Raw genomic sequence first — 12,957 nt, forward strand, 5'->3', positions numbered from 1 at the left:
GATGATTTTGGTAAGTATAGCAAAGCAACTCTAAAGACATTTTACTCTTATTAGACCTTCTCAGTAGAGCAAAGACTTCATCATACTTGCCAAAGTAGTGGTGAGGAAAAAAACCAATATTAGTTGCTCAGAAATATTATTTTGATATTTTCAGCAAGTATGGGAGATAACTTTAAAGTATTTCAGTCTTATTAGACCTCTTCTGTAGAGCAGAGACTTCACCAAACTTGTCGAATTAATGATGAGAATATGATACATGAGCAAGAGTGAAAAATTAACATATTTAAAAATGGGATCATTAAGTGCCCTTATCAATAATAAACAAACACTATTTTCTGTTTCTTTGTCAATATTTTTCTTAAACCTGTTTTATGTATAAAGACAAACAAGACAAGTGATAATCATAACATAAAAGAAAGCATAGTATTGCATTTTCTTCTCTTATCTATTGGTCATGTGATATGTTATTAAGACTTAGTAGCTACCGTTGCTCCGTAGCATCACCTGTCGGTAATTTCCTCATCTTTCAATCTCTCTTGGTTGCAGGCACCAATCCTTTCTTTTTTTCTCTTCCAGTAACAACCTCCCCCTCTCTCTCTCTCACTCACTCTGTTTCATTGTTACTTTTCACTCCTTTCAGCTTCTTCTCAATCTCTCCTCTTTTTTCTCTCTCTCTCTCTCTCATTTCCATTTCTTCTTTCTTAATGCCTTTCCTCTTTCCCAGTTTTGCAGAACCACACACACACACACATACACCATCAATATATGATTTTATACAATGGAAATATCTTTACTATTTGAAATCATTGTTCATTTAATGAGTAGAAAGAAATTAGCAATATTTTTGTAACTCAACTAATTCTCTTTTATTGCAGGTAAATTTGAATATGTTGAATACAAATTACATTAGATGTTTGTGTGTGTGTGTGCATGCGCATGTATGCTGTAAATAGTTTTAATGTTATATTTCTGCTAATCATTTAAAATTTTGGCTTATGATGTCTCATTTTGAGATGTTCTCTTTAAAACTGGATTTAGAAAAAGGTGGGGGGAAAAACTTTTCTTGCTTGTTTCAAATATTCGTTCTCATAATGTCAAAAATAGTATTGTTTAGGAAAAAAAAATATTAATTACTTTTTAAGAAACAAGTTAAAAGTAAAAAAACATAACACTGTTTCCAAAGTTCGTATGGAAGATTTTTCTTTTAATAAAAACTTTTTACATTACATAAACACACCATCACTATCACCACCACCACCACCACCACCACCATCATCACAATCACTACCACCACCACCACAAAAAAAAATAGCCATTCTTAATTATGTTAATGTACCTAGTTTAAATATAAAGTATGCCTTAAATTGTGTTCATAATCCATTTTGTATAAGTAAACATCAGAAATGTTGTGAAAGTTATTTTGAGTTATAGTATACAGCAACAACTGGACTGTTGTAAATTGCCCTCAACCAGTTTCCTATCTATCTATTTCTATCTATCTATATATATATATATATATATACCATATTTACCAGTGTATAAGATGCACCCCTATTTTACAAGTATATTTTATGGAAAGAAAAAAAAACCAAATTTAGTATGTTTCAGCATACACTCATTGAAAGATATTTTAACCCTTTAGTATTTAAACCGGCCATATCCAGCCAAAATATTTAATCTGTTTTATGTTCAAACTGACCAGATCCAGGCTCTCACACCTACCCTACAATGCTATTCTACATTAGGTAATTACACCATCAAGATCTTGAAGATATGAGATAATGCATGATTAATTCAAATCAATGTGAATCAATAAGCATTATGTTTGATAGAATAATCAGAACACTAAAGGGTTAAAGTGGTTTTGTAGAAGAAAATGTATGATTCTGTGCTTGTACATACAATGTAGTGACAGTATACTGGAATAAAGTATATAAACTATAAATTTATCATAAATAAACATAAATAAACTACGTTATACAAGTACCGTATTGAAACTTCAGATCTTCCTTTGATCAAGAGGATATTGCCATACAGAACGTAAAACTCATATTTCTGGCTTAATGTTTTGTGTTACCACTGTCATCCACCGGGGTGGTGCACAGCCCCACTGTAGCTTAATTGCCATTCACTCATTGCAAATAGCTGACAGGCAGATATGAAGCTTTGGTATACCTTTCATCTTTCTAGAATTTTTTTCATTTAGATAATAAATTATACTTAAAGATAGCACAGATATTAAAAAAGACATAGATTAGGTATGAGTTACAGATGCTGAGGAAGGAGGTACAGAGAGATCATGTCACCCATCCATGCAACTGCCAACAAATCATGATCATTTGGCTTGTTTTTAATGTTTTATTACTAGTAACAATTGTTGTGGTTGTGACTTGTGGCCTTATGCTCATCTGGATCCCTAGCTTACGGCACTTGGACTCCCATCTGTAATGTGATCACATTTTTTGATACATTTAACAACAACAAAAAAAAGGGTGCATCATCTACACCAGCAAATACAGTATATGGTTCATTTGCAAATTTTCAATGTTATACTTTCATAAAAATGTTACAATTTGAATGACCGAACACGGTCATAATGCTACATCTGTTTTTGTAACATCTTTTTCCAATATTGATGTTATTCTAATTTTATCTTCTTGTCTTCTGACATAAATATAAAACAACTATGGATAGTAAATGGCATTTCTATGGTATCTTAAGATTAAAAGTTGGAAAGAAAATCATTTAGACAAACTTTACCAGTAGAGGTAAAGTGAATTATACAAAGAGTTTTATAATAACTTATTACTATTTGTACTTTATTATTCATTATTAAGAGATTAAACTAATTATTGGAATTAGTAGGGTCTTATGTTTAAGATATGTTTAAGACATAAATTCCAATATTTTAAAAGACTGGCACTAATTTCAGTCAACTAAGAGAAAGATTAATTTTAATGAGTATCATTTAAAAATCTCCAAGCATTTGTGCTATCATTTGGACATTATTATCAAAACAAAAAAAACATTTTTACAGAGATCAAGTAAAATAAATCCTAATAGTATGAAAATACACAAGATCTTCAAGATAAGAAACAACTTAAAATATTAAATTAATTGTTAACAAAAACTAAATCCAAAACAGTCAGTAAAAGGCAATGTTATTTTCAAAATTTTACCTGAATACACCAAATTATATAAACTATGGAAAAAAAACCCAACAGACATCAAATCATCCATAGTCAACAATATTTCATATGTACAAGCAAATAGACATAACTATCATCAAAACATCACAGATACATAAGAACATTGAAAATAAACAATTCATTCTTTGTCAATATACAGAAATACTCATAGGTTTGAAAAGTAAAGGCCCGTACATACATACAGACACACACATATTCACAGGTGCAGGCACACGTGCACACACACATACATACATGCATACACAATAAAAAAAATTGCATGTTACTGCAGCACTATATTTGGAATGTACATTGTTTTGAGTGATCACGTTAAAAACCTTGTTGGGACCAATTTTTGAGAACTGTAAGAAAAGAAAATTTCAAAGATATACAATTTCACAAACCTATAAAAAAATCTGTACAATGAAAAGAAAGTCTCAGGCTAGCTGTACATCTCCACATAGACTGGAAGATGAGTCTTTCTTACAACTTTCACACAATTTGCTCTCTGATGGATGTTCATAAATATTTTCAATGTAGATTACTCTGTTGTATGCTCTCCATCTATGACATAAATTTACATACATTTTGCATTGAACATACATAAAAACAAGACCTCCAGTGAAACCAATAGCTACAACAATGATTTTTGTCCAAAATGGCCACTCGAGTACTCCCCGTCTCATTTCTTCAGTGGTCCGATCAATCAGCACATAGAGAGACCATACTACACATGTTATTGCAACAATATGGAATGTCACTGAACAGATTATCTTTCTTTTCTCAACTGAAGTCATCTGTAGTCTCTCCCACTGAAAAAGAGAAGAAAAAAATGAAAAATAGACAGAAGTAAAAAAATAAAAAAAAAACAAAAAAAAACAATCTCAAATCTAATTTTAATATTTCAACTACAGCTGTTGCTTAATCCTGATCAATAAGATCTACAATCAAAGGCATTCCAGCTATTATGATCTTGACTTTAACTCAAATATAATAAGACTATATTATTCAATGTGTCTTTCATTTGAAAGATTTGACTTCTATTTCTAGCTTGTGGTGCAACTGTCAACATCAATGGAAAAGAAAACTCAAGAGTCACTAAAGAAAATAGGATGAAAAAATTGTGAAATAATGTTTCTAAATTACATCTGCGATATTCGAAATATAATTCTAAAGACTATACAATATTGAAAATGCTAAATCTAAACAGTGGCTGTTATCAATCAGTATGAGTAATCATCAAAAAGAAGGTATCTTGAAAGAAATCCAGGCAACTGTTGAGGGGGCCAGACATTGAATACAGCTGAAAAGAGGTGACAAAATTTGACTCCCATCTCTTCACTAAGATGTAAAGGTAGCTCAAAGATCGGTCGTTTTAACACCATTGTCAATATCCAGAACAGATCACAGAAGGTTCTCGACTCACTTACAGAAAACGGCTTCCAGGCTAGATTCCAAAAGTGGCAGGAACATTGGTACCGGTGTATTGCTGTGCAAAGTGACTATTTCAAAAGTAAATAAGTTGTTTTTTATTAAACATAACTAGTCCGGTAACTTTTTGATATTACATCATATATATATAGGGAGAGTTTACGAAAAAATCAAAAGATGAAGGCAGGTGGTGTACAAAACAAACAGATGTATTAGTATAACGCTCAGTAATAGAAAAAGTCTTTTACGTTTCAAGCCTATGCTCTTCTATAGAAAGGGACACAGAAAAAAGGAGAGAAACAAGGAGAGAAAAAAATGTGTGTAGTGGCTACCGATCTATCATGGTGACTGTGGACTACTATATATATATATATATATATATATATATATATATATAAAATTCAAAGAGAGTTAGAGGTTGTGAATCCAACCAACTAAGGGATAGTATCTATCCAATATACTGCTGGTAGAATACCTAATTAATACACAAGTGTTGGTTATTGCATGGCAATTACCCCATTGAGTATAATAATTAGGCAAGGGTAATAAGTGGTTTTACCCTTAATTTATATGGCAAGAAGAACATGGAGGGAATCCAGAGGTAGTATTCATCAGCTGTTAGACATTATATTATGTCTATTCATTTATTTTAAACAGTTCAGATAATATACGAATATATGTGTAAAGTATTAATAATTTCTAGAATAGAGAAAGAAGAGCAGTTTCTTACAGCTGTTTCAGCCAAGAGGTCACAATACCCCATGTTTTATTTCCATCTTTTCAGTGTATTGTAAATCTGTAGATAAAATTAGGGTACTTGGGTATGCCTCTAAGCTTCGTCAGAGAGTTTTATAAGATAGTCCAAGAAGTTCATAGGGTTAATTTGGACTATCATATAAAATTCTCTGACGAAGCATAGAGGCATACTCAAGTACCCTAATTTTATCTGCAGATTACTACAATACACTGAAAAGATAGAAATAACACATGGGGTATTGTGACTTCTTGGCTGAAACAGCTGTAAGAAACTGTTCTTCTTTCTCTATTCTAGAAATTACTAATACTTTACACATGAATTTATATATTATCTGAACTGTTTAAAATAAATAAATAGACATAATTTAATGTCTAACAGCTGATGAGTACTAACTCTGGATTTCCTCCATTATCTTAATCAAAATCAAATCAAATCAGATATCAGAAAGCAGAACCAAAATCGAAGTCGATCAACATCAATGGAAATTGCAGCTGTGATACCAGTGCCGGTGACAAGTAAGCGAACCATCCGTCCGTGGCCGTTTGCCAGCTCCGTCTGGCACCTGTGCGGGTGGCACGTAAAAAGCACCCACTACACTCACGGAGTGGTTGGCGTTAGGAAGGGCATCCAGCCATAGAAACACTGCCAGATCAGACTGGACCGATGCAGCCTTCTGGCTTCCCAGACCCCAGTTGAACCGTCCAACCCATGCTAGCATGGAAAGCGGACGCTAAATGATGATGATGATATATATATATATATATATATATGATTATACTAAGCAATAAAGGCAGGCCTCAGTAAAAGGGCCTTCCAATTGCTGTTTTTACTGAGATCTCCCTTTTTAGTAGAAGAAATAGCTATAACCCTTTGACTGCTATTTCTAAATTCGGTATGTGGTAAGGCAATTCGTTGCTAAACCCTTTATTGCTTAGTATTACTTAAATTTTCCTCGAATGAGGCTTTTACATGCCGAAGACTACTTGGTGTAATTGATAATTATTCCAAATTAATTAATTTCACCCTTCATTATATATGATTATATATATATATGTATATATACACACACATGCAATCATATACACATACTTATGTATATATGCACATACATACTGGCACTCCATCAATTACGACAAGCTTACCAGCTGATCTGATAAACGTAACAGCCCGCTCAGGAAATTAAGATAAGATCAATGTGCAAGTAGCTGACCACTCCACAGATACATGCACCCTTAACAAACTTCTCAGGGTAATTTAGCATGACTAACAATGTGACAAGGCTAGCCCTTGGAATTACAAGTACAATTCATTTTTGCCAGCTGAGTGGACTGGAGCAATGTGAAATAAAGTGTCTTGCTCAAGGACACAATGTGTCACTGGGAATTGAACTCACAACCTTGTGATTGTAAGCCACACACACACACACATACATACATGTGGATCATCACTGGTGACAAGAGTTGGGTCTATGGATACAAGCATATGAAGCAGCAGAGGTCTCAATGGAAAACTCTTCATCTCCTGCAACACACACACACACACACGTGTTTGGGTGTGTGTGTGTACAGAAGGGCGGTCACTGACTCAGAGACAAAAGAATCTGTTGGATGGGATGATTAGCTTTTAGACACAATCAACAAGTTAATTAAGATAGATTAAAATGATGTGTTGCTCTCTGATAAAGATGGATATCATAGTCCCGGCTTCTGCCAAGAAGAAAAAAATTAAGCAAAAACCGTTTGAGATTTGAAGACATATAGATGAGGTAGTACCACATTCAATCAAAAACAAATAAATAAAAATTAGCTATTTGAGTAAGGGTATAAGAGTACTGGGAGATGCTTCTTCAAAGAATCTCATAGCATTCCTACATCTTTCTCCAATAATAAATTTATTTATTTATTGATTTACTTTTGCTGAATGTGATTTTACCTCATCTATATTTCATGGAATTTTAAATGGTCTTTGTCTAATTCCTCATCTAAGAAGTCAGTATTACAATGATTATCTTTCTTAATTACACTATAATGTTTCATTTTAATCAATATTAATTAACTCGTTGATTACAGTTATATATCGGCCAATAGCTGATTGTCTCATCTAAAAGATTCTTTTATTTTTGAAACGTTTGATAAAGAAACATGTGGTTTGCATTCAAAATACAAACCAACAAGGATGGTTGCCTTCCAAGCAGTCTATCTGGGTTCGACTCCTGGCTGACGCAGTTATTATTATTCTAATGGCGGTGCCCCAGCATGGCCACAGCTCGTGAGCTGAAACTAGATGAAAATGAAAAAAAAATACCAAAATAATAAAACAAAAATACATCATATACCTAATCGTCCCACCACACAAACCAATAAGAAAGCCTCTGTGATCCCCCCACTTGCAAGAAAAATGAAGTAATTCTTCCTCAAATCTGGTTTCTTAAAAAAAAAAGAGTAAGTTGCAGTCTTAGGTATGCTATGCCTGAATAAAAGATTGGATTGTCATGACTGCTATGAGTAGATAAAAGGTCTGTTTAATCAAGTCTTACTTGGTATTGAACAGCATTTGTTTCACTAGACAATGTATATCACTGCAATACCTTAATATAATTCTTAAAACCTAGATTGAAGAAGAGTTCAATGGGCACAACAGATCCCGGTACCAAAACAATACAGGTAATACTAGCATCACTACTGCCTCCATCAGCATCTAAAACAAGCCACAATAACCCATGTAACTAACCAAGTTAATGACTATAATTCTTCTCAAATATCACTCTCTGTTCTGTTCACACACACAGATACCTAGCACAACCACTAAACAACACAATCCCTCAACTTTTCTCAAACCATCTGCTCTTCGTTACAACATGGACATTGTTGAGCTAAACAAAAGCAGTTTCTGAAACTTCAAAATGTCCTGATGGAACCTGTGCAACTCGGCAGCACAACAATCCAAAAAGCATACCTTACGAGACAACATAAGCAGGTATAGGCGCAGGTGTAACTGCAAGGCACCTTTACCAAGTATCTTCAACTATAGGCTCAAGACAATCAAAGTCTGAGTGTATTTCATCATCATCGTTTAATGTCCACTTTCCATGGGTTGGACGGTTTGACTGTGGGCTGGCGAACCAGATGGCTGCACCAGACTCCAGTCATGATCTGGCAGAGTTTCTACAGCTGGATGCCCTTCCTAACGCCAACCACTCCGAGAGTGTAGTGGGTGCTTTTATGTGCCACCGGCACGGGGGCCAGTCAGACGGCACTGGCAACACTTCGCTCGAATTTTTTTTTTTTACACATGCCAACGACACAGGTGCCAGTAAGGCAGTGCTGGTAACAATCCCGCTCGAATGGTGCCTCCTACATGCCACCGGCATGGAAGCCAGTTAGCTGCTCTGGCAACGACCACGTTCAAATGGTGCTCTTAGCACCCTACTAGCATGGGGCACAAGTGCCAGTAAGGCGAAGTCGAAAATTGAAAGAAGCCCATTGTATGTATGTGTGTGTGTGTGTTTGTTTCCTAGTCTTGACATAGTATTATAGTTGTAAAATAGTCTTTTGTACTCTAGGCACAAGGCCCAAAATTTGGGGGAAGGGGGCCAGTGAAATAGATCGACTGGGGTCGATCTAATTGTAAAACCCAACACAATTTAAAAACCCAACAAAAACTCCAAAATCTACACTGAAAACTGGAACACATATATTATATATAATTTAATTTAAATTTGGACCTGAACTTTGAATTATTCCTTACATCAGAAACCAGAAAAGCAACAGAGAAATCCAACAAGCTGCAAACTAATAAAATTTTGAGCACACACTTAAGAAACTTTCACCCTGAAGGAATCACTGCACTCACTAAACATCTTCAACTATTCATATATACATATACACACACATTATCTATACATACATACATATATATATCACCCTGACCGACCAGGCTATCAGATGTTGCTATACATCGCTGGTCACAATGCGCTTCTCATTGTTTTAGCCTTCAAAGGACGCCACCCCGCTGGCTAAGCGGGCAGGCCAACAGAAGAAAGAGTGAGAGAAAGTTGTGACGAAAGAGTACAGCAGGGATCGCCACCAGCCCCTGCCAGAGCCTCGTGGAGCTTTAGGTGTTTAGCTCAACAAACACTCACAACGCCCGGTCTGGGAATCGAAACCGCGATCCTACGACCGCAAGTCTGCTGCCCTAACCACTGAGAGAGAGAGAGAGAGAGAGATGAAATTTACAGAAAAACAAAAAGACGAAGACAGGTGTATTAGCTTGACACTCGGAAAAGTGAGAGAGTCTTTTACATTTTGAGCCTACACTCTTCAACAGAAAGGAATAAGAGAAAATAAACAGAGAGAGAATAAAAAAGAAACTTGTGGATTTAGTGGTCAAGCATGGCAACTGGTTGGGGGAAAAAAAATGGTTTAACAGGAGGGGTTAAACTGGGTAAAACCATTCAAATTTAAAAACCCAACAAAAACACCTTTGAAGTAGTAACACAAAGACATGCCACCTTTGTGAAATGTATACACAACTTTATATACAGATGACATCAATAAATCCCCCAGTCACTCAGCAGATACTGTTACACAACTATTCCGATGACACATTAATCAAATCAACTTGGTTCCAAAACAAAAGACTTAGATAAAGCAGAATCTGCCATGTTCATTCAGTATGAAACACTGACAAGATCAAAGAACATCAAATACAATAATCGCACCCAAAATGTAAACAAGACACACAAAAAACAAAAATATTAGGAATACTGTTCCCAAACACAATTGGAGCATTTATGGACATCGTGTTTGGCCATAAGTGTTCATACCACAATAAAATGATGGTTATGATGATGAATTGACAATGAACAAGAAGATTGCTGTACAAACATTATATATTTCTTAACTACCCACAAGTGGCTAAATACAGAGGGGACAAAAACAAGGACAAACGGATTAAGCCGATTACATCGACCCCAGTGCATAACTGGTACTTAATTTATCGACCCCGAAAGGATGAAAGGCCAAGTCGACCTCGGCGGAATTTGAACTCAGAACGTAGCGGCAGACGAAATACTGCTAAGCATTAAGCCCGGCGTGCTAACGTTTCTGCCAGCTCACCGCCGCCTTCAGACATTATATGCTTTTCTACTCTAGGCACAAAGCCTGAAATTTTGGGGGAGGGGGCCAGTCAATTAGATCAACCCAAATACGCAACTGGTACTTAATTTATCGACCCGAAAAGGATGAAAGGCAAAGTTGACCACAGCGGAATTTGAACTCAGAGTGTAAAGACAGACGAAATACAGCTAAGCATTTTGCTCGGCATGCTAACATTTCTGCCAGCTCACCGCCTTGTACAACCAATATATCATGACTTATGCTAGTCCTCACTCTCTCCACAATAAACTACAAACATATAAACCTGTGCAGGTGACAACAGACCATATCCACAGACCAAAGAATAAAATACTACGAACGTGAAAGGGACACAATCCTTACAAGCTCCAACCCCAATAGCCCCTACCATTACAGGCTCAATCATATTCAGAGCCATATTAACATCCCATAATACTACGACACCATCTTTCTTAAGAGCAATATCTCTCCAACTGAGTGCAGGCAAACTTAAAAAAACACGCAAGCAATCCAAAAATAACAGCGGAACAGTAACCTCATTAACTGCAAGCACGAATAAACTCAGAGGTAAAGCGTCACGCTCTGACTGAGATGATCTTACCCATCTCCATTGAGGTCAGTCTTTTTTTGTACAGGTGTACAGAAGCAGACTATATAATGGAGGGAATGAAACACACCCAACCCACACTACCATATTACATTCTATACAATTACCAACTAGACTACATTTAATGGTTTAGCAAACAAATTTATGAGTCATAAGTCTTTTCGACCAATATTGACCTAGGACTGAATATTAAAGCCATGAACATGTTTTACGTATGATAAATGAAAGAAAAAGAAAAAAGCAGTTAAGAACCAACAATGGAGATAACTATGATTGTACTCTGATACCAAAGCTCAAAAATATTTTTTCTTAAATTACATATGATTGGCATTATACATAATATGAAAATGTTGAGCCAAAGTGACAGGCTACTGTAGGAGTGAAAACTATTGTCCACACTGAAACAGAGTCCATTATGTGCTAAAATAATGAATTGCTAAAATCAGTTACATGACAGACAACACATCATCTTCATCATCATCATCATTTAACGTCTGCTTTCCACGCTGGCATGGGTTGGACGGTTTGACTGAAGGTTGGCAAGCCAGAAGGCTGTATCAGGCTCCAATCTGATATGGCAAGGTTTCTACAGCTGGATGTCCTTCCTAATGCCGACCACGCTGAGAGTGTAGTGGGTGCTTTTTATGTGCCACCGGCATGAGGGTCAGTCAGGCGATACTGGCATCGACCAGGCTTGAATGGTGCATTTTAAGTGCCACCAGAATGGGAGTCAGTCAGGTGGCACTGGCAACGACCACGCTCAAATGGTGCTTTTTACATGCTACCAGCGTGAGTGCCAAGAAGGGCAGTACTGGCATTGGCCACAACAATGATTTCACTTGACTCAACAGGTCTTCTCAAGCACAGTTCATTGCCCAATGATTGAAGAGTACTCTTAAATGGGCCAGTTATGCTACACTATCATAGGCCATGGTTATGGTCTCACTTGGCTTGCCAGGTCTTCTCAAGTACTGCATATCTCCGAAGGTCTCAGTCACTCATCGTTGACTCCTTGAGACCCAATTTTCAAAGGTTGTGCTTCACCCCCTCATCTCATGTCATCCTGGGTTTACCTCTTCCACAGGTTCCCTCTACTGCTAGGATGTGACACTTTTGCACACAGCTGTCCTCATCCATTCGCAACACATGACCAGACCAGCACAGTCGTCTCTCTTGCACACCACATCTGATGCTTCTTACATCCAATTTTTCTCTCAGGGTGCTAACACTGTCGTGTATGCACACTGACGTTATACATCCAATGGAGCATACTAGCTTCATTCCTTGCAAGCTTACACATGTCCTCAGCAGTCACAGCCCATGTTTCACTTCAATGTAGCATAGCTGTTCACATACATGTGTCATTCAGTCTATCTTTTAATCTAAGTGAGAGGCCCTTTGTTACCAGCAGAGGTAGGAGCTCTCTGAACTTTAACCAGGCTATTCTTATTCAAGCAGCTACACTCTCTGAGCATTCACCCCCGCTACAGACTTGGTCACCTAGGAAACGGAAGCTATCAACTACTTCTAGTTTTTCTCCCTGTAATGTGATGCAAGCTGTTTTCTGCACATTTTCAGTGTTTATTTCCCCTAAGCATTTTCCACACACAAAGACTATCTTCTCAGTTAGCCTTCCTTTGATATTGCTGCACCTCTTATGTGTCCACAGCTTACACTGGGTACATCTTATGGAGTTTCTACCTTCGCCTTTTCTACAGATCGAGCAGGGCCATCTACCTGAAGGGATTTGTGATTTGTCTACCTTCCTACTTACTAAGATTTTGGTTTTTGCTAGATTGTATTTAGATCTTGTATTCATTTATGTCCCTCTTTATTCTG

At 36.5% G+C, this 12,957-nt stretch overlaps 1 protein-coding gene across 1 annotated transcript in view; it reads right to left on the reverse strand.

Annotated features, from left to right (window-relative positions):
* Positions 1–331: 331 nt before the first annotated feature.
* The window catches only part of LOC115211669 (E3 ubiquitin-protein ligase MARCHF8), an 83,409-nt gene continuing 70,783 nt past the window's right edge, over positions 332–12,957 (reverse strand). Inside the window, exon 3 of the mRNA XM_029780308.2 lies at positions 332–4,000. Coding sequence (XP_029636168.1) covers positions 3,626–4,000 — 375 coding nt within the window. The 3' untranslated portion in view covers positions 332–3,625. The remainder of the gene's footprint in view (positions 4,001–12,957) is intronic.

This window comes from Octopus sinensis, linkage group LG5 (assembly GCF_006345805.1).
Source record: "Octopus sinensis linkage group LG5, ASM634580v1, whole genome shotgun sequence".
Lineage (NCBI taxonomy): Eukaryota > Metazoa > Mollusca > Cephalopoda > Octopoda > Octopodidae > Octopus > Octopus sinensis.